This window comes from Giraffa tippelskirchi, chromosome 3, assembly GCF_054371585.1.
Source record: "Giraffa tippelskirchi isolate mGirTip1 chromosome 3, T2T-mGirTip1v1.2.pri, whole genome shotgun sequence".
Classification (NCBI taxonomy): domain Eukaryota; kingdom Metazoa; phylum Chordata; class Mammalia; order Artiodactyla; family Giraffidae; genus Giraffa; species Giraffa tippelskirchi.
In genome coordinates this window covers 131,145,799-131,173,025 of record NC_137277.1, presented here as the reverse complement: position 1 = coordinate 131,173,025, position 27,227 = coordinate 131,145,799, and the positions used below count along the sequence as shown (strand labels likewise).

Genomic DNA, 27,227 nt, shown 5'->3' with positions numbered 1-27,227 from the left:
TTCTCAATACTCTGAGAGACAGAGCCTCCTATTTAAGGAACAATGTCTTTCCACAGGCCAGAAATTGATTGAATTGCCCAGAACAAATGTTGTTTTGCCTTTTCACTGGTGATCACGAGGCTCTGGTATAGAGCACAGATTGTATTTTGCATTATTTTCTTTTTTGTCTTTCCATCAAAAAAGCAATACATCCAGTCATTATAGAAACTATTCGTGCAACACGAAAGTCTATATAGTAAAAATGGCATATCCTTACCACATATGTGCACTTTTTCTAATGCACATTTAGGACGTCAGAGAAACTAGTTCATAACATTTTTCCAGCCTGAATCTTGAACCAATTGAGAAATACGAGGAAGACAATGGGACCCAATATCACTTTTGTTGGTGATAATGGTCTTAGAGAACGTGGTTTATACTTGTGGAGCAGAGCGGAGAAACCACCACCTGCCACTGACCACACTTGATCAAGGCAGTCAGAACCTTGACTTCCAACGACAGCCTGGGCCAGGGCAATCCAGTTACAGGCTCTCTGCTGGTAGGAATGCTATGAAAGGAAAGGGTGTGTGTGTGTGTGTGTGTGTGTGTGTGTGTGTGTGTGTGTGTGTGTGTGTGTGTGTGTGTGTGTGTGTGTGTGTGTGTGTGCGCACGCGTGTACACACGTGCCCAGAATGTCGTGCCAATCCTTTGTACCAAAGACAGCAATCAGGTAGAGCTCACCTCACTTCCATGTGTGGGGAAGAGGGTGAGGGAGAGGAGAAGTCAATGAGCTGATGGACTTCAAGTGCCTGAGAAAAGATCCAGATAGAAGGCGACACAAAAGGAAAGGGTATGGGCACCAGAGCAGAAAAAGAAAAAACTGGGTCTACAAAAACCCTCTGAGGGTGCCTTGTACTGTACTGAGAGGCCAAAAGCCAACCTTCAGGAGATCCGATGAAGAAGGAAATGGCAACCCTCGCCAGTATTCTTGCCTGGAGAATCCCATGAACTGAGGAGCCTGGTGGGCTACAGTCCATGGCGTCGCAAGGAGTTGTACACGACTGAGCAACTAAACAACAAGGAAATCTGAGCCCTCATACTCAGGATGAGCAGCTGCTGGGCACACCTGCCTAATAATGAAATAGCTCCCGGGGGAACCGGAAAGCACAAAAGTTCCAGCACAGCCCCAAAAGCTGGGGTGCACCGATGGTCCTCCTTGGTCTCACGGGATCATCAAAGACTTCTCAGTGTGATGGAGCTCATGTGTGTGCAACTTTCTGGAAGGAGCGTAAATATCTAATAAGAAAGAAACAAAAAAAAAGTGAAAATCGGAAATGGAGTAGCTGCCCCCCAGAATAGTGCCGTAGGGATTTAGCGAGCACCGCTGTGTCATAGGGCACTAGTACAAACTTTTCACCCAGAAGGCGGGTATTATTAGATGTACTGTTCGGATGAGAACGCTGAGGTTCCAAAAGGTGGCCTCCTGCCCATCCTCACGCAGCGCAGCGGTGGCGGCGCTGACCCGGACCTTGGGGAGGGCTCTTTTAGTCCGTGGGGGTGTGGCAGCGGGGCCTGCCGAGCCTAGCCTGCGGGAGCCGCTCTAAGCCTCGCGTCCTCCCTCCACCTCCTCCGCAGCTGGCCTCCACGCCGGCCCCCGTCAGCCGGCCAGCCATCCGGGGTGGGTGGAGGAGCGCACGCCGCGCCGCGTCCTTATCAACCGGCGGGGCGGTGTGGTGCGGGGCCACCTGGTCAGAGGAGGCGCAGTCCCGGGCCCGCCGCGGGTGGGGCTATGGCTCCCCTGGGCGCGTCGGCCAGCCAGGGTCCGAGAGGCGGCAGGGAGCGCTGAGTCCTGAGCAGCGGGGCGCGCGGGCAGGCGGCCGTCGGGGCGCCAGGGAAGCGCACGCGGCACCATGCGCCCCCGTCTGCCGCCACTGCTCGGGCTGCTGCTGCTCGCCTGCGCCGCGCACTCGGTGAGTACGCGCCCTTCCGCGCGCGGGTCCCACTCGGGGTGAGGGGTGGAGGGGGCCCCCCAGATCTTCTGTTGGGCAGTGGGAGGCGTTCCTCCCCATCCTTTCCTCACAACTATGATTTTTGTCTGCTCCTCATCGGAGGGTCCCGTCCTCCGAAATAAAATCTGTATGTTCCCCGGGCGCAGGCAGCGCTGAGATAACCCGCCTTGCCCTTCACCCTACCCCGACGCTCCTGGGCGGAAATTCGGGAGCCGCCCCTGGTCGTGCCTTTTGTGTGCGGGCACTTTGCCTGCAGTATTGAAACCTCATCATCGACTTTCGAAGTTGCTATTTTCACCCTCACTTTGCGGACAAGGAAAGCGAGACTTGGAAAGACCAAAAAACTTGCCCCAAGAAAAGACAGCTGGAACCCAGTCTGTCTGCCCCAGAGGCTTGCCATTTGCACGGACAGCGGCTGCGGATGGGGAGACCTCCGAGAAAGCTTTGGCCGTAACTGCCGGGGCTGTAATGCGAGCGTTTGCAGCTTCCTCGTTGGTTTTGTGGGTTTGGCTCCGCAATGTCGGTGGGTCTGGGGACTTCTGGGAGCAGCTGGTCTCCCCAAACCAGGTCCAGGGAGGAACTGGCAGAGAAAAGGGAAGGCGACAGAGTGAGTGGCTTATGTTTCTTTCTCAGAAACTCCAGGGAGTCCTGGCCTCTGCCTGTGGGGTTTGTGAAAGAGGGTGGCTGCATCCATTGGGGAGAAGGAGGGGTGAGGAAGGGGCGCGCAGATTCCAGAACTTTCCCTTTCCACCAGCATTCCAAACAGGCCCCCCACCGCCGCAGTCCCAAGAAACTCCCCAAGGAAAGCACTTGGGAACTCAATTCTGAGCCTGAAGTCTCTGTCCTGGGCAAACCCTTCCTGCAAACCCATCAGTGGCCTTCCGGTGGTCCTCTCCTGGTTGGCTGTAAGAAAGACCTGCTTCTGGAGCTGGTGGGAGTGTTGACACGCAGGAGGCACAGCTCCTGTGGTATCCAGGGTGGCGTTTGCAGCTCCCTTGTGTTAATAGCTTGGAGCCTCCTGTCCTCAGCGCTGCAGTTGGAAGGTGCTAGGACAACAGCACCTGCTTGCAAGTCTGAGCTCCCACTTTGGGAGAATGCCACCTGAGACATGGGGACAGTTCAAAGCCAAATTCAGCCTCCAAGTGTGTTGTTATTTGGTGCCCAGAGCTGGGAGGCAGCCCTCTTGGTGACCTCGCCACACACACACACCCCTGACTGCCGCCAGCCTCCTTTTTAAGTATCTGCAGTAACACTGCGGTTGTCAGAAGAAATCAACAAGTGGCTGGGTCTTCAGGACTAAGGTTCAACGTACATTTTAATCTCCAGCATCATCTTAGGAATAAACCCAGGGGAAAATGAAAACCTTCCCTTTGTTCAGGTCTTCTCTGTGCCTTGGAAGGATGCTTTATTACGCCCTGGTCCACTTTCCTCCTTTTACAGGGGAGCAAACTGATACCCACAGAGATCAGGGACCTGCTCCTTATCAGTAAGTTTGTGGCAGCTCTGGGACTGGAGCCCAGATCTTGCCATTCTCAACTGCTCCAGGGCTCTGTCTGGGTTGTTGCTTGTCTTTGCTCGCGTCTTCATCTGCTCACGTACCACTATATGTTCCTGCCAGGTGGTTTCCTGTGTGGAAGTCTTGGCTCTCTGGTGATTTTATGGGCTTATCCAGATCCGAGGTTCACACTTCTTGGCAGAGAACTCCTTCAACAAATAGGGATGGAATTGCCCTCGTTCGGTTGGAGGATTTCCCAGCCTATGGAACCCTGCTTTTTTTCTGTTTGAGTGGTCAGACATTTGGTTTTGAAACTGAAGGGCCTTCAAACAATTCCTTATTCATTTCATGCTTTGTCTTGAGGGAAATCATAGGCATCTTCCTAATTGGTGGTTGTGGGGGATCACTAAGGCCAAATTGCTTATTACTATTCCCCCCAACTCCCCACCTTTCCATAGGGAGGGTCCCTTGCAAGTGGACTGAAAAGTGCTGATGGCTGGACGGGCAGGTTTTTGAGACCCCCATGAGAAACTCCGGCTTTACTTCCCCTTACTGTCCCCACCCGTGTCTCTCATGAGGATTTTTACCTGGAACAGTATTGTCATTATTTACCAGTGCACCTGTCCTTCCTGTCCTCCCCAATACGTTCACTTAGAGCTTGAACCTTGAGACTTAGTCGCACTCATCCTTTATCCTTAGAACCTGTCATATCAGAAGAAAGAGTCAATGACTGTGTGTGGGCTGAATGAGTGAATGAAGTGATGGTGCCATCCATAGTGGCTGCCCTCAGGTGGGGCACTTTCATATAGCAACAGGTAGTGAAGAATGACATCTTACAAGCAATCATTGCTTACAAAATTGTACATAAATGTGCCAGGCAGAGGAGTAGTCTCTCAGGCGAGGGCTTTTAAATCCAGGGCATCTAGCCAACTCCCACCTGAGGCCTGAGTTAAGTGGGGTACAAGGGGCTACTTTTTTCTTCAAGCAGGGTTACTTAACTTTGACACTGTAATTCTGGATATTAAACCTGAGCTTTCCACAAGGGATGCTGAGACAAGAGCTAGGCTCTCCCCTGGCATGTGAGGGAATGAGAGGGTGGAGATAGTGGTTAGAGAGAAGGGAGCAGGGGGTGGGGGTGTCCTGTGCACTGTATGCTGTCCAGCAGCGTCCCTGTATCTGCCTACCAGAAGCTAGTATCTTCTCTCCATGTTGTGCCAACAGAAAGTGTCTCCAGACATTGCCAACTGTCCTCTGGGAGCAGGCAGGGCAAAACTGCCCTGGTTGAGAACTGCTGCCTTAAAAGTTATTATGTTTCAGGGGAAATGTGTGAACAAGATTCGTAATAGGTGTCACTGGATGTTGGATTCAGGGTAGTGGGTTTGGTGACAGGGAATCTGAGCTGGAGACAGAATCAGGTGTACCAGTGAAAACCCATCTCCAGATGAGAAGACCTCTGTAGGGCATGGGTTCCTTTGGCTTCTCTACCCTCCCTTCCTACTCTCCTGCATCCCTCTTCATTTCTTCTCAGTTGATGGCTCAGAAACACAAAAACTCTAAGGAGGGGGTCTGGCATGTGGTGGTCCCCACCCCTTTCTGGACTGCCTCTGGACCCAGAGGTTGACAAGCTGGGTGAGCAGAATTTTAGGAAGGCCTGCAAGGTCACCAGAGGATCTGACTACTGATGCCTCTTAGAGGATAGTCACTGGGAGCTTTGTATCCCTGAACAATATTCCGAGGTGGTATTGCGGATTTCTTTTTGAGTTTTTGCTATTCCTAAAATTCATGTGACTGATGACCGTGATGATAATGATGGTGAAGGCTTCCCTCACTGAGTGCCTACTTCACACCAGATACTCTGCTAAGCTGTGCCTGGCACAACATGACTTCTCCCACCAACAGTCATCATCCTCACTGTGCATGTGAAGAAACTGAGACTCAGAAAGAGGCGAAGCCAGTGGTCAAGTCACCCAGCTGGACATGATGGTATAAGGACCCAAACCCAGCTGTTCTTAACCAGCATGTGCATCTGCTTCCAAAGAGAGGCCACTCTGGTTTCTGGCTCCCAAGGCGCTGTCATGAAATCTCTCCCAAACCACAAAATGACAATAACTACAGTTTAATCTAATCACTTTATAAAAGACAAACCAAATACGGAATTACACACAGCATTTTATTGAGGGTGGCCAGAGATGAGCTTGGGGCCACAAATTCAAACAAACAGGAGAGATGCTTCCCACACTGTTTAGGGGAGTCCTTTAGACTTTGGCACCCCCTTTAGGAGTTGCTACAGAGCTCCCCTCCTGTCCTGTCCCCCAAATCCCCTCCCTTGAGACTGGAGGGCACAGGTCTCTTCCTGGCACCCCTTGTTGAAAGCCCAGACTCCACAACCAGGATTAGAGCTCTGCCCCTGGTTTGGCCCCTGCATCCCTGCCCTTAGCAAGCTGAGGTCATGACTGACCTTTGCTCAGGCTCTGGAACAGCCTGCAGCCCAAGGTAAGACCCACAACACTCAGATTCTATCTACTTGCTTACATGACAGAATATGTAAGTATTCATGAGGATATGAGAAAGCAGGGATCTCTTGGGGCCCACCCAGCTTCAATATTCCATGTCTGAGAGAGTCCAAGGGGCATCTGGGTAAGGGACCTCCCTGGTGGGTCATCTCCTGCTGGTTGTCTGCCAGGATTCCTGAGTTTTCCAGACTTCTCCAGAATCACCTCATGCCCCACATCACTTCCCCCCTCTTGGCTCCCTGAGGCTCCCCTTGGTGTGTTCTGAGATTTCTGACCTTACCAGCTCCTTTCATTTTCAATAGATGGGTTTACCTCCCATCTGAGAGTCAGAGAATGAGCATCCTCTGAGCAGCATCTTGCCCTCATAGATGAATCTAAGTTGTACCCTCCTGTTCCTGTCCTCCTGCCCTTCCTTTAACGTCATGCCGTGACAGAGCAGCACAGACTGAGGGGCTTGAACAGTGGAAATTTATCTTCTCATAGGCCTGGAGGCTGGATCTCCCAGATCATGGTTGGATTCTGGGAAGACCTCCCTCCCTGGCTTGCAGTTGGCTTTCTGGTCCTCATTGTAACCTTTCCTCTGACTTCTGAGAGAGTGAGTTCACTGATATCTCGTGTAAGGACGTTAATCCTATCAGATTTGGGCCCCACCCTTATGACCTCATTTGACCTTAATGAACTCCTTCTGGGCCCTGTTTCCTAACAGAGTCTCACCTGGGGTTAGGGAGTCAATGTATTCTTTGAGGGATACAGACATTCAGCCCGCAACACACCTGAATGGAATAGAGGCTTTGCTCTGGCCCCATGCTCCTAACCTCTTCCCCCCACCATGCTCAGTGACTTTTGTCCTGAGATGACACAGAGGCAGCCTTCATCCTCCTCTTGACTGGGTTTTCCATCAGCTGGTCAACCTGCCCAAGCCCATCCAGCCAAGCGGCAAAGGAACTCTACAGCTCTGGCCATGGTTCCTCCGCTGCCGCTCATGGCCAGCATTTTGGAAGAAGCATCCATGATCCCTGCCTCCATCTCTGTCTGTTCCTCAGCCTGCAGCACCCTGGCACTCACCCGTTCCCCACTCATATCAGTCTCACCAGGCCCTGCGTTATCCCACATTCCCTAGACACGGCGTGGTCTCTGTCCCACCCAAGGGGACCACATGGTTGATGAGAGGTTGGACATTATGACTAATGACATTAAGGCAGCGATCACACACCCTGACTGTTCTGGACAAGGTGGGCAGGGCACCCATAGGACTCCAGCCTCTTAGAGACATTTGGTGCTGGGAGACTCTGCCCCTACCTCTCTTCCCCACCTTGGCGCCCCTTTCACAGGCTCGCTGTGCCCATTGCACCTCAAACGAGGTTTTCCCTCTTTCGTGGTTTCCCCGTGTCACATGCTTCCTTCCTCTTGTGTGATCCCTCCTCTCGCGTGGTCCCTCCTTTGGCTCATCTTCCCAGCCTGTGAGGGTCGCTGTCTCAGGCACTGTCTCTGGCCCTTTCTCTCCTTACGCTGCTCCCTCTTAATATGTGAGTTTCCTTGGCCATCTTAAGGTGATATAAATCCAAACTTAACCATGCTTATCTCACTTCAGCTGCTGCCAAACTCACATCTCTTGTCCTTGGTTGCCCTGTTGTTGGAGTTATTGAGGTACCCAAAGCAGACACATAGGAGCCATGCTGGCCCCTGTGCTCAAACTGGCCCTCAGCCCCTGCTGGCCCCTGTCACATCTGTGCACATCCCCTCCACTATGGGGATGACTTCTTGCCTACGCGGTGCAGTGCCTCCCAGGGGTTTCCTGCCACTGCTTGTGGTCCATGGTGACCTGGCCACTACCTTCCCCACATGCTCCTGCCACAGGCTCCTCTGGACCCCTTGGAGCCTGTGAGCTGCGGCAATAAGATCCGTGTCCACTCACCTTCGATTGCAGGGCGTCCTAGGGACCCAGTAAGTGTTAGACGACGTTTTAGATTTGGAACTGGTTGTAGGATCGAGTTCCCTCTTTATTCCTCACTGTATAAACTAGGCTAGTATCTCTCTTCTTTCCCCTGTGAAACTATTCCTTTCCAGTCTCAGGTTGGCAGTTGACGAGCAAAGTGTGTTGAGTTTCTTCCCTTCCTTTGGAATTCAGTAGTTTTTCATTATGCCTCTTCCCAGATTTTACCTTTTCAGATTTAAGTCCAAAGTTAAACTCTAAGATAGTTAACAACTCTCTCTTGACATTTCTCTTATTTTGGGTCCTGCCTCGTTATTTTCTATCCCCACAGACTGGACTTTCCTCTTCCCAAATTATTAATTAATTTAATAATTACTCATGTAAATAAGAGCTTTTTCACTCCTGAAAAGATTCAAAAGTTAACCTCCTTATATGTGCTTTCTCAGGAAGTTACTGTAGAATGTGCTTCTGAAGAACAAGGAAGCAAAACCAAGAAAAAGACAGGGAATATAGGAAATGGAACTGTGACTGGGGGAGCCAGGGAGAGGCTCCCTAAAAGCACAGCCAGATGTCAGGCCCCATTGGCAGAGGTATGTGGGAGAGAGGACTCCAGGGGTAGAAAGAATAGACCTCTTGATAAATGTCTATCAGGGCTGTTGGAGCATTTGGATAAATTAACCCTATCCACGTAGATAAACTAATCAAATGGAAACGCAAAGTAAATTGTTGACCACAGGAAAAACAAAATGTACAAGAAGAGACATAATCGTTTTACATGGCTAGACTCAGCAGTGAACAATATTTCATAGTCAAAGTAAGTCATTATAAATACAGACCATTCATTTAACTAAAAATTAAGAGAAGGATATATCAATATATTATATGGGGGGAGAGAAGTATATGTAGGGAGGTTTAAAAACAGCTAAATCTTTCTCTTCCATAATAGAGAGTTTTGGATAATGTCTCAAATTGATAAACCAAGAAATAACAGTATGAGATAATTTTGAAATACAGAGATAAAATGAAAATATGCATCTAAAAAAAGGAAAGTGGTTTTCTCTGGAGAGCAGGAAAAGGTTAGGCAAGGGAACTGCTGTTTTTTGCTATAAGCACTTTAGTACTAGGACAAGTAAAATAAAAAAAAGTACCTATCCAAACTTGATTTTTAAAAACTATTAAAGTGACATTTTGAAGACTAATAGCTCTTTCTTTGAGGAGTATTTTATATAAATTTTAGCAATACTTTCACCTTCACTTGTTTCTCCTGTGAATTTAGAGGAAAATTTTAAAGGGGTGAACTATAGAGAGTAATCCGTTTTTGTCTTAAAAAGATTTTTTTGGCTGTGCTGTGCAGCTTGTTCAATCCTTGACTAGGAATTGAACTTGCTCATGCCCTTGGCAGTGAAAGCACAGAGTCCTAAGGACTGGAGTGCCAGGAAATTCCCAATATTTCTAAATTTATTGATTATATGGAAACATACACAAGCATACATACGTTTGACTTCTCAATATCAGCCTCTTCTCTCCTCTAGGAAAACTTAGATGATAAGGGGGCTTTTTCCCCCTTCATTCTCCCTCTGAGGCATCTAACAAGCTGTTGCTCCATGAACACAATCTTCCCAGCCACTCCCAGCTACCCTGATGGCCCCACTCTGTCACTGAGACCACTGTCTGCAGGCCGCAGACTCATCCGCAGACTCAGCCCTTTCAACAGAATACTGTTGCTGTCATACAAACAGTGGATGCACATGTTTCTGCAGTTGACATGCCACCACACAAAATAATCTTGGTTTATTCAGTTTTAATGAAAGAATGAAGGGTCAACGAAATGTGGAATGATCTACTTCACACCCACTAAGATAGATATTGGAGCTTGCCAGGTTACGCTAGTGGTAAAGTACCTGCCTGCCAATGCAGGAGATGTAAAAGACGCAGGTTCGATCCCTGGGACGGTCAGATCCCCTGGAGGAGGAAAAGGCAACCCACTCCAGTATTCTTGCCTGGAAAATCCCATGGACAGAGGAGCCTGGCAGGCTACAGTCCATAGGGTTGCAGAGAGTCAGACATGACTAAAACGACTTAGCACAGCACAACATGATAGATATTATTAAAAGAGAAGAATAAGAGTTGAGGATGAGGACGTAGAGAAATTAGAACTCTGTGCATTGTTGGCAGGAAGGTAAAATGGTACAGCTGATGTGGAAAACAGTGTGGTGGTCCCTTAAAAAAGTAAACATAGAATTACCATATGATCTAGCCATTTCTTTTCTGGATATGTACCTAGAAGTATTGAAAGCAGGGACTCGAAGAGATACTTGTACACCTCTATTCTTGGCTGCATTATTCACAATAGCCAAGAGGTGGAAACACCCAAGTGATGAGTAGATGAACAGTGTGGTCTGTCCATACAATGGAATAGTATTCATACATCTAAAGGAATGAAATTCCAATAGATGCTACAACATGGATGTGAAATGAGACACAGAAGAGCAGATATTGTATGATGCCACTTATATGAAGCATCTAGAACAGACATATTCACAGAGTCAGAAAGGAGAATAGAGGTTGCTGTTTAATTGGTACTGAGTTTCTGTTGGGCTGTAGAAGAAGTCCTGGAAATGGATAGGAGTGATCACTGTACAACTTTTCACTTAATACCACTGAATTCTACACTTAAACATGATTGAAATGGCAAATGGTATGTATATTTTGCTATAACTTAACAAATTTAGAATTAAAAGAAGCTAAACTATCCTCTAATGATTATTTTTCCATTGTTGTTGTTAGTCGCTAAGTCGCATCTGACTCTTTGTGACCCCACGGACTGCAGCATGCCGGGCTTCCCTGTCCTTCACTATCTCCTGGAGTTTGCTCAAGCTTATGTGGGGAGGAGCCTTGTAGGCTGCAGCCCATGGGGTCACGAAGAGTCAGACACGACTGAGCGACTTCACTTTCACTTTTCACTTTCATGCACTGGAGAAGGAAATGGCAACCCACTCCAGTGTTCTTGCCTGGAGAATCCCAGGGATGGGGGAGCCTGGTGGGCTGCCGTCTATGGGGTCGCACAGAGTCGGACACGACTGAAGCGACTTAACAGCAGCAGCAGCATGTCCACTGAGTCAGTGATGCTATTCAACCATCTCATCTTCTGTCACCCCCTTCTCCTCCTTCCCTCAATCTTTCACAGCATCAGGGTCTTTTCCAGTGAGTCGGCTCTTCCAATCAGATGGCCAAAGCATTGGAGCTTCATCATCAGTCCTTCTGATGAATATTCAGGGTTGATTTCCTTTAGGGTTGACTGGTTTGATCTCTTTGCTGTCCAAGGGACTCTCAAGAATCTTCTCCAGCACCACAATTCAAGGCACCAGGCTTTGGCGCTCAGCATTCTTTATGGTCCAATTCTCACATCTCACATCTAGTCAAAAACCATAGCTTTGACTAGACAGACCTTTGTTGGCAAAGTGATGTCTCTGCTTTTTAATACACTGTCTGGGTTTGCCATAGCTTTCCTTCTAAGGAGCAAGCATCTTTTAACTTCATGGCTGCAGTCACCATCTGCAATGATTTTGGAGCCCAAGTGAAAACAAAATCTGTCACCGCTTCTGCTTTTTCCCCATCTATTTACCATGAAGTGATGGGACTGGATGCCATGATCTTAGTTTTTTGAATGTTAAGTTTTAAGCCAGCATTTTCACTCTCCTCTTTCACCCTCATCAAGAAGCTCTTTAGTTCCTCTTCACTACCTGTCATTAGAGTGGTATTATCTGCGTATCTGAGATTGTTGATATTTCTCCCTGCAATCTTGATTCCAGCTTGTGATTCATTCAGCCCAGCATTGTGAGTGATATACTCTGCATAGAAGTTAAATAAGCGGGGTGACAATGTACAGCCTTGATGTATTGCTTTCCCAATTTGGAACCAGTCTGTTGTTCCCGAATGTCCAGTTCTAACAGTTGCTTCTTGACCTGCATATAGGTTTCTCAGGAAACAGGTAAGGTAGTTTAGTATTCCCATCTCTAAGAATTTTCCAGTTTGTTGTGATCCACAGAGTCAAAGGCTTTATTGTAGTCAGTGAAACAGAAATAGATGTTTTTATGGAATTCCCTTGCTTTTTTGATGATCCAGTAAATGTTGGCAGTTTGATCTCTGGTTCCTCTGCCTTTTCTAAATCCAGCTTGTGCATCTGGAAGTTCTTGGTTCATGTGCTGCTGAAGCCTATCTTGAAGGATTTTGAGCATAACCTTGCTAGCATGTGAAATGAGTGCATATTTTTCCATAGTCCTAGGGAAAAACATGAAGGAAGTTGAACCTTTCTTGGAGAGGATTCCCACTGAAGGTGTTCCCTCATCCCTCATCTTGCTCCATCACTTACAAGAGCCCTCTTGCAAGAGCCCTCTTACATCATCGCTTACAGGGCCCTCTTGTGCTAGAGTGCCCCTTTCTTCAACCTCCAACAATACACATCACCACACACTTTCAGGAAACACCACTCTCACCCAATCATCTATGCTGCGTAACAATCACAAAAACTCAGTGGCATGTAGCAATGCATGTTTCTTTCTTAGTGTTTGCAAGTGAGCTAGGGCTTGACTGACCAACTATGATACTGACATTGATCCAGGCACTCTGCAGGACAAGTCAGCACCCTGAAGACCCATCATGGTGTGCTGTTACAGTCATACCTTTCTCCCTCCCACCCTCAGCTTTCCTTCTCAGCTGACACATAAATGTCTCCATCTCTATAATTTTACCACTTCAAGAATGTTATGTAAATGATGTGCAATCTAAAAAATGATACAAATGAATGTATTTACAGGACAGAAACAGACTCACAAACACAGAGAACAAACTTACGGTTACCAAAGGGGAAATGTCAGTGGTGGTGGGGGTGATAATTAAGAGTTTGGGATTAAAATATATACACTACTGTATATAAAATAGATAATCAATGAGGACCTACTGTGTAGCACAGGGAACTGTACTTAATATGGTGCTGTAGTAACCATATGGGAAAAGAATCAGAAAAATAATGGATATGTGTATATGGGTAATGGAATCACTTTGCTGTACACCTGAAACTAACACAACATTTTAAATCAGCTATACTCCAATATAAAATAAAAATTAAATTTAAAAAGAACATTATATAAATGAAATCATATTGTAACTGTTTGGGATTGGCTTTTTTCATTGAGCATACTTCTCTGGAGATTCATATAGTTTGGTCCATGTATCACCACTTTGTTCCTTTTTATTGCTGAGGGCTTCCCTGTTGGCTCAGATGGTAAAAGAATCCTCCTGCAATGTGGGAGACCTAGTTTTGATCCCTAGGTTCCCTTGGAGGAGGGAATGGCAACCCACTCCAGTATTCTTGCTTAGAGAATCCTCAGGGACAGAGGAGCCTGGCAGGCTGCAGTCCATGGGGTCACAAAGAGTTGGACATGACTGAGCGACTAAGCACAGAATTTCATAGTATGGATGTACCATAGTTCACCACTTACACATTGAAAGGCATCTGGATTGTTTTAGTTTTGAAGAATTAGGAATAAAGCTGCTGTAAATATTAGTATACAGGTATTTGTGTGTGTGTGTGTGAACTTAAGCTTCCACTTTTCCAGGATAAATGCCCAAGAGTACAATGGTTGGATCATGTAATATTAATAGTTGCATGTTTAGCTTTTCTTAAGACCCTGCCAACTTGTTTTCCAGAGTGGTTGTCCCATTTTGCAATCCTACCAGCAATATGTGAGTGACTTAGTTTCACCACAGCCTTGCCAACATTGTTGTGATTTTTTATTTTAGATCTTCTAATAAGCACGTAGTGATATCACATTGTGATTTTGATTTGTATTTACCTAATAGCTAATAATGTTGAACATCTTTTCATGTTCTTATTTACCATCTGTATATCTTCTTCTGTGAAATGTCTCTTCATGTATTTTGCCTATCTTCTAGTTAGATTTTTAAAATTTGCTTACTATTGGGTTTTGAATGTTCTGCATATATTCTAGATATTAATCCTAATTTGTTAATTGCATGTATTTTCTCCTAGTCTATAGCTTGTCTTTTCATCCTCTTCCAATGGTTTTTCACGGAGCAAAAGTTTTTAGTTTTGGTAAAGTCCAGTTTATCAATTTTTCTTTTTATGGATCTTGCTTTTAGTGTCAAGTATAAAGAATCTTTGTCTTGCTCTGCATGTTGAAGATGTTCTCCTGTGCTGTTTTCTAAAAGTTTTAGTTGAATTTTTTGCACTCAAGTTCATCATTATTTTGAGGTAATTTTTATGTAAGGTATGAGTCTTAGGTTTGTTTTGTTATCTATAGCTGTGTTACCTATTCTTCTGCTAATACCAAGTTCTTTTGACTACTGTAGCTATGCAGCAAGTCTTTCAATTAGGTGAATTGATTTATCCCAGTTATTTTTTTTAATTAATAGAACTTATTTTGTTGAGAGGACTTAAGTTTATAGAAAAATTGTGCAGAAAGTGCAAAGAATGACCATATACCCCTCTCAATCCCTTCTCCCCACTGTCTCTTATTATTAATGTTTTGCATTAAAGTGGTGCATTGGTTACGGTTGGTGTGCTAATACTGATGCATTAACTAAAGTCTATAGCTTAAATTACTTTTTCTTACAAGTCTACTGTTATTGAAGTATGGTTGATGATATTATATAGGTTACAGATGTGTACAATTAGTGATTCACAATTTTTAAAGGTTATACTCCACTTACAGTTATTATAAAATATGGGCTATATTCCCTGTGTTGTACAATGTATCCCTGTAGCTTATTTTATACCTAACAATTTGAGCCTCTTACTCCCCTGCCCCTATTTTGTCCTTCTCCCATTCCCTCTTCCCACTGATAACTACTAGCTTATTTCTATATCTGTGGGACTTCCTTGATAACTCAGTTGGTAAAGAACCCACCTGCAATGCAGGACATCCGGGTTTGATTCCTGGGTCGGGAAGATCCCCTGGAGAAGGGATAGAAGTCCACTTCTTTTTTGTTACATTCACTATTCTGTCTTCCTCCTTTTGAATCTCTGTTGTCTGGCCCCATTCTTGCTCACAGAGGCTTATGTGCTCGAATCAGCTCTGTGGTGCTGACTAGCGCTCTTGGTTTTGGGCTTTCAGGCTGGTACACCCCCTCGACTGTGTGACGTGCTGCAGGTGCTGCGGGTGGAGAGGGACCAGTGCCTGCAGGAGCTCTCCCGGGAGAGCACGGAGCATCCAGCCCCAGGTACGTGCCTACCTGCATCCACTCTGGGATGTGCTGTGTCCAGTTCCACTGGGTTGGTGGGAGGTAGGGGCTGGACCAGCTGTATTCTTTCAGAGAATAAGCAGAGGGGAAGGGTCTAGAGTGACCCTGGTGAGCTGTCTACACACACTGAAAAACCACATCATCACCCCTCTTTGTTTCTCTGAGTTTATGAGTACAACCAGGGTTTTTGAGCCAATAGCTTCTGCATGATGACTTCACCCAGGTGAGTGTTTTGGTGAGAGTTACTTGTCATGGTGGTGTACCTCTTATCCATTCTCTCACCTCCTTTGCTAGTTTGATGGGGGAGGTAACAGAAAGGCAGTGTGGGGTCTGGGAAACTCAGGGTCCTTTGCTGGCTGACCCTCACTGGCTGTGTGAATGTGAACAAATTATTTAGTGTTCTGAGCCTCACTTTCCTGATCTATAAAACAAAGGTGATAAACTATGTTAGAATTAAAATATATGTAAGATAAAGATGTTAAATATAGGTGCTTCTTAAAGATTATTAATTTAAATACTAATATTGTTATTAGTCAAGACAGTCAATATTATTAATTTGCTCTTTATATATTAATTTTATTTTTACTCTCTTCCTTCACTTATCTTCTTAGCTTTTACTCATCTAAAGGCAACAGAGAATGTGGCATTAAGAAAAGAATCCTTCACAAATAGTCAAACAAAGACTTGTACAGGCAAGGTCTTCACTGTACTGGCTACAGTAACCAAGAGGTAGAAACAACCCAAGTGTCTATCAGCTGATGAAAGATGAAGATGTGGTCTTTACATACAATAGAATAGTATTCAGCCTTAAAAGGAGTGACATACTGGTACATGCCACAATGTGGATAGATCTTAGGTGATGCTGTTGGTAAAGAATCTGCCTGCCAGTACAGGAGATGCAGGAGACAAGGGGTTTGATCCCAGAGTTGGAAGATCCCTTGGAGTAGGTAATAATAGCAACCAATTCCAGTATCCTTGCCTGGGAAATTCCATGTACAGAGGAACCTGGCAGGCTACAGTCCATAGGGCTGCAAAGAGTCAGACACGACTGAGTGACCAAGCACACAAGCACATGATATGATTCTCCTTATGTGAAATGTCTAGATTAGACAAATTCACAGAGACAAAAGTTAGATTAGTGGTTGCCAGGGGCCCAGGGGAAAGGACGTGCGTAGTACCTGTGGGGGAACTGCCTCTTAGTGGTGGTGAAATGTGTAGAACTAGGTAGAGGTGCTGGTCACACAATACTCTGTCCTAAATGGCACTGACTGTACACTTTAAATTCGCTAATGGTTAATTTCATGTCATATGAATTTCTTTTCAATAGACTTTATTGAAAAGTCTCTTCCAAGTTGCTGCACCATTTAAATCTTCCTGATGCAGGGATTGGAGAAGGAAATGGAAACTCACTCCAGTGTTCTTGCCTGGAGAATCCCAGGGATGGGGGAGCCTGGTGGGCTGCCGTCTTATGGGGTCGCATAGAGTCAGGCATGACTGAAGCGACTTAGCAGCAGCAGCAGCAGCAGATGCAGGGATGGAACCCAGACTCCTCCACTTCAGGCAGATTCTTTACTGTCTGAGCCACCAGGGGAGACTGATAATATTAAATAAATTCTAAATAAATAAATAAATATTAAATAAAATATTTCTGTCATTTGGATTTTTTTTTTATGGCCACGCCATGAGGCTTGTAGGATTTCAGTTCCCTGACCCAGGATTGAATGTGGGTCCCTGAAGTGAAAGCACTGGGTCCTTAAAACTGGGCCACCAGGGAACTCCTTATCATTGGAATTTTAATACAGATTGCATTAAATCTATAGATCACTTTGGGTAGTACTGACATCTTAAAAATATTAAGTCATCCAATCCATGAACACAGAATGTCTTTCCATTTATTTGTGTTTTTAATTTCTTTCAGCAACATTTGGTAGTTTTCAGTGTGCAAGTCTTTCATCTTGTTGGTTAGGTGTATTCCTAAGTATTTTATTCTTTTTCAGTTCAGTTCAGTTCAGTTCAGTAGCTCTGTTGTGTCTGACTCTTTGCGACCCCGTGAATTGCAGCACGCCAGGCCTCCCTGTCCATCACCAACTCCCGGAGTCTACCCGAACCCATGTCCATCGAGTCAGTGATACCATCCAACCATCTCATCCTCTGTCGTCCCCTTCTCCTCCTGCCCCCAATCCTTCCCAGCATCAGGGTCTTTTCCAGTGAGTCAACTCTTTGCATGAGGTGGCCAAAGTATTGGAGTTTCAGCTTCAACATCAGTCCTTCCGATGAACACCCAGGACTGATCTCCTTTAGGATGGACTGGTTGGATCTCCTTGCAGTCCAAGGAACTCTCAAGAGTCTTCTCCAACACCACAGTTCAAAAGCATCAATTCTTCCGCACTCAGCTTTCTTCACCGTCCAACTCTCACATCCATACATGACCACTGGAAAAACCATAGCCTTGACTAGACGGACCTTTGTTGGCAGAGTAATGTCTCTGCTTTTAAATATGCTATCTAGGTTGGTCATAACCTTCCTTCCAACGAGTAAGCGTCTTTTAATTTCATGGCTGCGATCACCATCAGCAGTGATTTTGGAGCCCCAAAAAATAAAGTCTGACACTGTTTCCACTGTTTCCCCATCTATTTCCCATGAAGTGATGGGACCAGCTGCCATGATCTTAGTTTTCTGAACGTTGAGCTTTAAGCCAACTTTTTCACTCTCCTCTTTCACTTTCATCAAGAGGCTCTTTAGTTCTTCACTTTCTGCCATAAGGGTGGTGTCATCTGCATATCTGAGGTTATTGATATTTCTCCCGGCAATCTTGATTCCAGCTTGTGCTTCTTCCAGCTCAGCGTTTCTCACGATGTACTCTGCATATAAGTTAAATAAGCAGGGTGACAATATACAGCCTTGACGTACTCTTTTTCCTGTTTGGAACCAGTCTGTTGTTCCATGTCCAGTTCTAACTGTTGCTTCCTGACCGGCATACAGGTTTCTCAAGACGCAGGTCAGATGGTCTGGTATTCCCATCTCTTTCAGAATTTTCCACAGTTTATTGTGATCCACACAGTCAAAGGCTTTGGCATAGTCAATAAAGCAGAAATAGATGTTCTTCTGGAACGCTCTTGCTTTTTCGATGATCCAGCGGATGTTGGCAATTTGATCTCTGGTTCTTCTGCCTTTTCTAAAACCAGCTTGAACTTCTGGAAGTTCACGGTTCATGTATTGCTGAAGCCTGGCTTGGAGAATTTTGAGCATTACTTTACTAGCGTGTGAGATGAGCGCAATTGTGCAGTAATTTGAGCATTCTTTGGCATTGCCTTTTTTTGGGATTGGAACGAAAACTGACCTTTTCTAGTCCTGTGGCCACTGCTGAGTTTTCCAGATTTGCTGGCATATTGAGTGCAGCACTCTCACAGCATCATCTTTCAGGATTTGAAATAGCTCAACTGGAATTCCATCACCTCCACTAGCTTTGTTCATAGTGATGCTTTCTAAGGCCCACTTGACTTCACATTCCAGGATGTCTGGCTCTAGGTGAGTGATCACACCATCGTGATTATCTGGGTTGTGAAGATCTTTTTTGTACAGTTCTTCTGTGTATTCTTGCCACCTCTTCTTAATATCTTCTGCTTCTATTAGGTCCATACCATTTCTGTCCTTTATCGAGCCCATCTTTGCATGAAATGTTCCCTTGGTATCTCTAATTTTCTTGAAGAGATCTCTAGTCTTTCCCATTCTGTTGTTTTCCTCTATTTCTTTGCATTGATCGCTGAGGAAGGCTTTCTTATCTCTCCTTGCTATTCTTTGGAACTCTGCATTCAGATGGGAATATCTTTCCTTTTCTCCTTTGCTTTTTGCTTCTCTTCTTTTCCCAGCTATTTGTAAGGCCTCCTCAGACAGCCATTTTGCTTTTTTGCATTTCTTTTCCATGGGGATGATCTTAATCCCTGTCTCCTGTACAATGTCACGAACCTCTGTCCATAGTTCATCAGGCACTCTGTCTATCAGATCTAGTCCCTTAAATCTATTTGTCACTTCCACTGTATAATCATAAGGGATTAATTTAGGTCATACCTGAATGGTCTTGTGGGTTTCCCTACTTTCTTTAATTTAAGTCTGAATTTGGCAATAAGGATTTTAATGCTATTATAAATGGATTTGTTTCTTAATTTCCTTTGTAGGTTGTTTCTCATTAGTGTATAGGAATGCAACTAATTTTTGTGTGTTGATTTTTTTAAAAAGTTATACAATCTTGTGTTTGCTTCCACTGCACAACAACGCAATCGGCTGTAACTACACACATATCCCCTCTCTCTTGAGCCTCCCAACCCCAACCTACCTCTCTATATCATCACAGAGCACCGGATTGGACTCCCTGTGTTATATAGGAACTTCTCATCAGCTATCCATTTTACACATGATAGTGTACATATGTTGATGCTAGTTTCTGCATTCATTCCCCTCTCTCCTTCCCCTGCTGTATCCACAAGTTCATTCTCTACATCTGCATCTCCATTCCTTCCCTGCAAGTAGGTTTATCAGTACCATTTTTCTAGATTCCATATGTGTGTATTAATATACAATATTTGTTTTCTCTTTCTGACTTACTTCATTCTATATAACAGGCTCTAGGTTCATCCACCTCATTAGAACTGACTTAAATTCATTCTTTTTATGGCTGAGTAATATTCCACTATATATATGTACCACATCTTCTTTATCTATTCATCTGTTGATGAACATCTAGGTTGCTTCCATGTCTTGGCTATTGTAAATAGTGCTGCAGTAAACACTGTGGTACATGTGTGTTTTAGAATTGTGATTTTCTCAAGGTATATGCCCAGTAGTGGGTTTGCTGGATCATATAGTAGATTTATTTCTAGTTTTTTAAGGAATCTCTGTACTGTTCTCCATAATGGCTATATCAGTTTATATTCCTACTAACAGTGTAGGAGGGTTCCCTTTTCCTCACACGCTTTCCAGCATTTATTGTTTGTAGATTTTTTGATGATGGCCATTCTGACTGGTATGAGATGATACCTCATTATAGTTTTGATTTGCATTTCTCTGATAGTTAGTAATGTTTGTGTATTGATTTTATATCTGCCCTGTTGCTTTGCTGAGTCCACTTCAGAAATCATTAGGGCTTTCTACATGTAAGATCACATTGTCTAAAAACCGATAATTTTACTTCTTTCCTCCAATTTAGACACATTTTATTTATTTTTCTTGCCTAATTGCTGTAGACTAGGGCTTCCCATAGGCTTCCCTGGTAGCTTAGCTGGTAAAGAATCCACCTGCAATACAGGAGACCCTGGTTCGATTCCTGGCTTCAGTAAGATCCCCTGGTGAATGGATAGACTTGCCACTCCAGATCCTTGGGCTTCCTTGGTGGCTCAGATGGTAAAGAATCTGACTGCAATGTGGGAGACCTGGGTTCGATCCCTGAGTTTGGACGATCTCCTGGAGGAGGGCATGGCAACCCACTCCAGTATTCTTGTCTGGAGTATCCTCATGGACAGAGGATCCTGGTGGGCTACAGTCCGTGGGGTCACAAAGAGTTGGACATGACTGAACAATTAAGCACAGCACAGTACAGGGCTTCCATTACTACACTGAATATAAGTGGCAAAAGTGGGCATCCTTGTCTTGTTCCTGATCTTACAGAAAAAGCTTTCAGGCTTCATCACTGAATGTGATGTTCACTGTGGCCTTTACATATATGACCTTTATTTTGTTGAGATAGTTTCCTCCTATTTCTAGTTTAAGTGTTTCTATCATGAAACGATATTGATTCTTGTCAAATACTTTATCTGCATCGATAATGTGTTTTTTGTTCTTCTGTTAGTGTGGTGCATCACACAAAGCAATCTTCACATGTTGAACCATCCTTGCATCCCAAAGATAGATCCCACTTGGTTATGGTGTATAATTCTTTTAATGTGCTGTTCAAGTCAGTTGCTAGTATTTTGTTGGGAATTTTTATATCATTGTTCATCAGGGATATTGGTCTGTAGTTTTCTTTTCTTGTAGAGTCTTTATGTGTGTTTGGTATAATGCTGGCCTCATAGAATGATTTTACAAGTGTTTCCTCCTTTACAGTATTTTGGGAGTGTTTGATGAGGCTTGGTGTTAATTATTCTTTAAATGTTTGGTAGACTGTATGAGTGTGGCCATCTGGCCTTTCCTTTGTTGGGAGATTTTTTGTTACAGATTAAATCTCCTGACTAGTTAGAGGTCTGTTCTGATTTTTGTTTGCTCCTGCCTCCATCTTGGTAGTTCTAGTGTTTCTGGAAAATGATCCTTTTCATCTAACTTATCACCAGATGTATTCTTTTGCAGTACTCTTCTCTCCAAGTCATAGCCTTTGTTCATGAAACTCTTGGGCTGTTGGTTATCTACTTTCTTGTTGTCCCCCATGGCCAGGCCCGTGACTCCTTTCCCAGCCCACCTCACACACTCCCAGGAACCCAGCCACCACCCGAGCTGCCGTTCCTGCTGTGTTGCTGCCTCCTTTTCCTCTTAGCTGTGTCTGCGAGGCTCTCCTCTCTTCTCCCTTCCTGTCTGCTTCCTTGCTCCAGGGAAGACAACTGTTTGACATCTAGTCTAGCTGTGATGGTGGCTGTAAGGTAGAGGCAACCCCATCTCTGTATGTGAATTTCATTTCAATTTTTAAAAGGAAAGAAAAAGGGAGAGGAGTGGAGGTGAGGAGAGGGGAAGGGAGAGGCCCAGGCTTTTAAATTAGACTGTGTGATCTTGCTGCTAAGTCGCTTCAGTCATGTCCGACTCTGTGCAACCCCATAGACGGCAGCCCACCAGGCTCCTCCGTCGCTGGGATCTTGAGCAAGTCCTTAATGTCTCTGGACCTCAATCTCCACATCTGTTTTATGGGATTGGTGTGAAATTAAAAGCATTCATTCAAAAATATTTAACACTTCTTGTTTTGAGATGAAAATGATAATATTGACGGCACGTAGACTCCTCTGTTATGGCTTAGGAATATGTTTTTGTACACATGGCAGAGACTTGATATGCGAGCTTCATCAAATAGGGGTTGCTTTTTCACACATCACGGAAGATCCAGAGCTCGTGCAAAGTTCCTGGGTGTCATCAGATCCCATATTCCTCCTCTCTTTCTGCTCAATGTGTGACATGCACCTCCAGGTCATAAGGTGGCTGCAGCACCTTGGGAGGAAGGGAGAGTATTTTGGGCGAGGAGAGATGAAAATCGTGAGTTCAGATCAAGACACACATAGTGGAGACTTCAGAGGAGGATTGGGCTGGGGAACGCTTTTGTTTGGGTGGCAACTGAGACTGAGGTTGGAGGAGGAGTGGCCTTGAGATCCCTGCACTTACCAGGTGCAGCCAGAGACAGGAGGAAGATGGTGCCATGGGAAGCAGAGGTCAAGCCTTGTGGATGCTGTGATGTTCTCTGGCCAAGTTACTAGCCTCTGCATGAGGGATGGGCAGGATGAGAACTTCCTTCACCAATGCTGGCTGTGGAAGGTGCTTCGGGGGAACCAAACTGAGACCTTATGGCTCAGAGGGGGCCCACCATTGAGTCACAGCCTCCTGAATTCCTGGGTGCCCCCTGCCACCCCAGAAACAGCAGCTGCCCTCATGTCCCCAAGGAAAAATGTCTAAAATTCCAGTGACAGAGTGTGGGACTTGTATTCAGGCCTTAGGGATAAAGCCCAGAATGTCAGGCCCCTGGGAGAGATGATGGTAAGCTTCAGCTCACATCAAGAAGTTATACATGGTTATTTTAAAAATTAGCATCTGAAGTGTTTAAATGTTCCATTGTTCCCCAGGGCTCCAGGATGAGGTTCAGCTCCTGACTTGGCCCTTGTTCATGCATTCACTCCAAACGTTTCCGCTTGGCTCAACCAAATTGCTTACAACTTTCTGACTGTGTCAGTTCTCTCATGCTTCTGGGCCTTTGAACATACTGATCCCTCTGCTTCGGCTGCATTTCCTCTTCTCCAGTCCTGTCAGCCACTCCTCCAGGAAATGATTTCTGCTGGCATAGCTGGCCACCTTGACTTCTTTAGGACCACCCCACGTCCACCCTCAACATTTCTTTCCCTCCTGGCACATCTGTACTGCATCGTGGAGATGTGTTTGCTGGACTGAGACAGACTGTGTTACTTTCTTCTGAGACTGAGCACTTGGTGTGTGTTTGTTGACTGACTTACAAGGTGAATGAGTGCAGACCCTTGACTGAGAGTAGAGAGAGGAGACCTGAAGGAGACAGAGGGAGATGAGGCAGAGCCGTTGTGGTAGAGGATGTGGATATTCCCAGCTTGCCCAGCTTGTCACAGACCAGCTGAGGTGAGTGGTGTGGCCACGTTGCCCATGGCAGGTGCTTCCCAGAGCCTGACCTGGCCCATCACCCTGTGGGCACTGACCTCAGATTGCAGGACTGGGGAGGCTGTGAATATGCCCAGGTTGACTGACTTGCAGCAGGTCTGACTGTCTTCTGTCCCAGCCCTACTTGTGCATCCAAGGCTGAGAGGGCTCATTAGGGACTCCCGCTGGGTTCTCCTGTGAGCTCTTGGGGAGACCTCGCTCTCTCCGTGCAGTAACGCTGTCCATTACTTGCAGTGTTTGCCACTATGTCCTGCCAGGCCAATGAGCAAAGGGGGCCAGGTTGACCCCACCCCAGCACAAAGGCTCAGACCTCTTCCATCTCTTTTGCATTTTGGCCTTCTGCAACTTTTATTTAGGAAAAAGTGTCTGTTGCTCTGAAAACCTGGTTTAAAAGCCCCTGAGGCAGAAGATGTGTAAGGACCCCGCCTCCTGGGAAAGTCTTCAGGCCTTTTCTGCTCAGAGGTTGAGAAAGCTGAGCCAGAAAAGCCATCATGGAATTTAGAACGGAAGTGGTGGCCACAGGGGAAGATTCCCTCAAAGAAAGAAAACAGGAGAAACAACAAAGCCATGGAGCCCTTGGGCAGGCTCAGCCCCGGCATCCCCATCAGAACCTGGTGGGTGGAGGGGCTGGGCTGAGGCTGCCTGGATGTGGGTCCAACCCTGTCACTCTGCTCAGGAGCATGACTCCTGAAGGCCCTCCCATCTCTGGGAAGGATCTGTCTGGTGCCCGAGGCCAGGAGGGGCTGGCAGACCCTCTGTTGGGGGTACAGGGTTAATGGTTAAGCTGCCTGGTCTTCCCTGGGGAGGAGGTTAATGTTTGAATGCTAAGAGAGGCACAGGAAATGCCACTCACCAAGCTGTCACCAAACTAGGGCACACTTATCACAGATAAAAAATTAACTCTTCAGCTATTCCGGGCTAGGTGACCAAGGCCTTCCCAGCATTTCCTGGGAACATTTCAGGGTCACCCTAATAGCTGCATGGCCTGCCCTATGGGCTATTTATTACCCTGTTTTCAGAAGCTGATACCCCCTCAGAGCTGGCTGGTGGAAGAGCTCTGCCTCACCCTAGGGAGGAATGTTCCAGAGACAGAGTGGTGGCAGGACAGGTGTGGGCTTAGTGGTTGGACAGACCTGGGCAGGTACACTGCTCTGTCACTTAGGGGCTGTGTGACCTTGGGCAAGACCCCGATCCTCTCTGGGTCTTCATGTCCTTGCCTTCAGAGTGGGGACTCGCCATCCCCTTTTCCTTTTCTCTTTGCCAGTGGGCTCCCCACTCCCAAAGAACATGGGCTGCCTTCTAAGGGGTTGAGGGGTCAGTGTGCCTTTTTATTGAGGTGAAAGTCACATGATATTAACCATCTTATTGAACAACTCAGTAGCATTTGGTGTATTCACAGGGCAACCACCACCTCTGTATAGCCCCAAAGCATTCTCATCTCATCACCCCAAAATAAAACCTGTACCCATCGCTTCTCATCTCCCTCCTTCCTCTGCCCCACCTCTGGCAACCACACATCCACTCCCTGTCTCTGTGCATTTGCTGACTCTGTTCATTTCATACGAATGGAATCACAATCCGTGACCTTTGAGTCTATCTCCTTTCACTAATGTTTCCAAAGTTCATCCTTGCAGTGGCATGTATCAGTATGTCTTACATGCTGGCCTTTAATGCAGTTTCTCTAACAGACATTCCAGGTCCTTTTCTGGATTCTCCTGGCCCCTGATGGCCTCTGGCAGAGAAACACCCTGGGACAACCCTCACCCTATCCAGAGCTCACCTCTCCCTATCCTTTCCTTGCCACAGCTGACCTTGGCTCATTTTTCAGAAACAAGAAACTTAGGTTTATGTAGCACTTTAGACATTTTTTAGTTCTTAAAGCAACCTATGCAGTTAAGTACTATTACCATCCTCCCACTTCACAGATGAGGAAGTTGAGGCTCTTAGAGGCACAGGATCACCCAGTGATGAAAGAGGACTCTCAGCCCATATCTTTTGACTGCACATCCTGAGGATTGTTTATTTTGTGATCCAAACTGAACTGTGACTGATACTCTCACTCTCCCCAGGAAGATTTGCATTTGAAAAACAAATGGAGGAAGAGAGAGACTCTTGGTGCCAATTAATGTCTAATTAGACAGCATACAAGGAAGCGTTTCAGCTGGAGGAGGAAGAGCTTGTGGATGGTTGAGGAGGACTCTGTGGGGCCAGTGCAGTTTGTACAGTCAGGGGAGGAGGAGGCTCAGGGTCAGTGCTCACAAGCTCAGAAGCACTCGCCTTGGGCAAGCCTCTTGGAGGCAGAAGCGGCACCCAGCCTCCCACTCAGAGGGTCTGTATCTCATCCACTGCAGCCTTCTAACTACATGACCCTCTCTGCTTGGATTCTTTCAGTAGTGGAGAGCTCACTACCTCCCAAGATAGTTCATCCCAAGGAACAGCTTGTGCTTCTCGGTTTAAAGAGAAGCACCCCAGACTCTCTGTTGTGCCTGCCTCCTGTGCTGTGCTCTTTAATGCCTTTGCCACCTGGGCCTCCAGTTCCTCTGACCCCACCCTGACCACCTCTGTGTGTGGTCCAGCCATCATAAGCACGGCAACATAGTTCCCGACCTAAATACTATAGGTCAGGTCATTCGCACAGCCAAGGAGACCTGCTTAGGGTGCCCTTAGGGTGGGCTGAGGAAGGCAGAGGGGGCTTGATGAAGCCAGGAAACCCGCTGTTGGTTGTGCTTGTCTGGATGTGTCCCCATAGCCGTTTCCCCTCTGGGTTTCCCCACTGTCTGGGGCAAATGGGCAGCAGGGCCCTTGAGCCTCTTTGGGGAACCTTCTGTTCCCTGCTCATCACATCACTCTTGTCTCCCTAGTCTGAGAGAAGTCTTGCTCTGTTTCTGTTTTTTCAGAATTATGATTGCAAGATTTTCTTGCAATCAAGAAAATCAAAATTATGATTTTCTCAAGAATTATGATTGCACTAGAATTCCTCTTTATCACCCTGCCCCGGGGGCCCTTTGGAAACAGGTCAGGAAGATTGTAAGTTTTTCTGCCCTTCTCAGAGGATGTGAACCAGTAATCTGAGAAGGAAGGAGAGAAAAAAGGGAAAAATAATACCAGGAGGAAAAAAGATCCACTGCACATACACATCATTTACTTCCCACCAAAATTCTGGGTGGCATTATTTTATAGATGAGGCCCATGTTATAGATGAGGAAGGTGGGGCTCATACATGTAAGTGGTGTGTTCAGAGCTTACTCTGTCCCCACCACACTTCACCTCAGCCCAGGACCCCACGCTCTGCCGCGGGCACTGGGCAGGCACACCCAGCTGCCCACATGGCATTAGTGGCCCGATGGTGTCTTTTTTTTTTCGCTACTTGAACTTCCCCCAATCTTCCCTCCCGCCCCCTTCAGCCAGGTGGTCAGTGTTGACAGGTGACCTCAGAGATAGTAGAGGGTCAGGGGATGCCCTGGGCCCTGCTTGCCTCATAGCAGCCCTACCCTCCCTAGTGGCTCAGTGACAGTAGATCTGCTTACAAAACTCCTCCATCTCTTACCTCATAGGTCCCCTTCAACCCTGACTCAGGCACTGAGCTTTGCAGCTCTGGGTCTAAAACTCCCAGCCCTCCCCCAACCCGGTGACCCGAGTACTGTGCCAGAGCCCCAGGGGAGGCCAGACCA

At 46.1% G+C, this 27,227-nt stretch overlaps 1 protein-coding gene across 1 annotated transcript in view; it reads left to right on the top strand.

Annotated features, from left to right (window-relative positions):
* The first annotated feature begins 1,889 nt into the window (after positions 1–1,889).
* SCTR (secretin receptor) overlaps positions 1,890–27,227 on the top strand; it is a 71,643-nt gene continuing 46,305 nt past the window's right edge. Inside the window, exons 1-3 of the mRNA XM_081574982.1 lie at positions 1,890–1,949; positions 7,854–7,940; positions 15,066–15,171. Of these exons, the coding sequence (XP_081431108.1) occupies positions 1,890–1,949; positions 7,854–7,940; positions 15,066–15,171 (253 nt within the window). The remainder of the gene's footprint in view (positions 1,950–7,853; positions 7,941–15,065; positions 15,172–27,227) is intronic.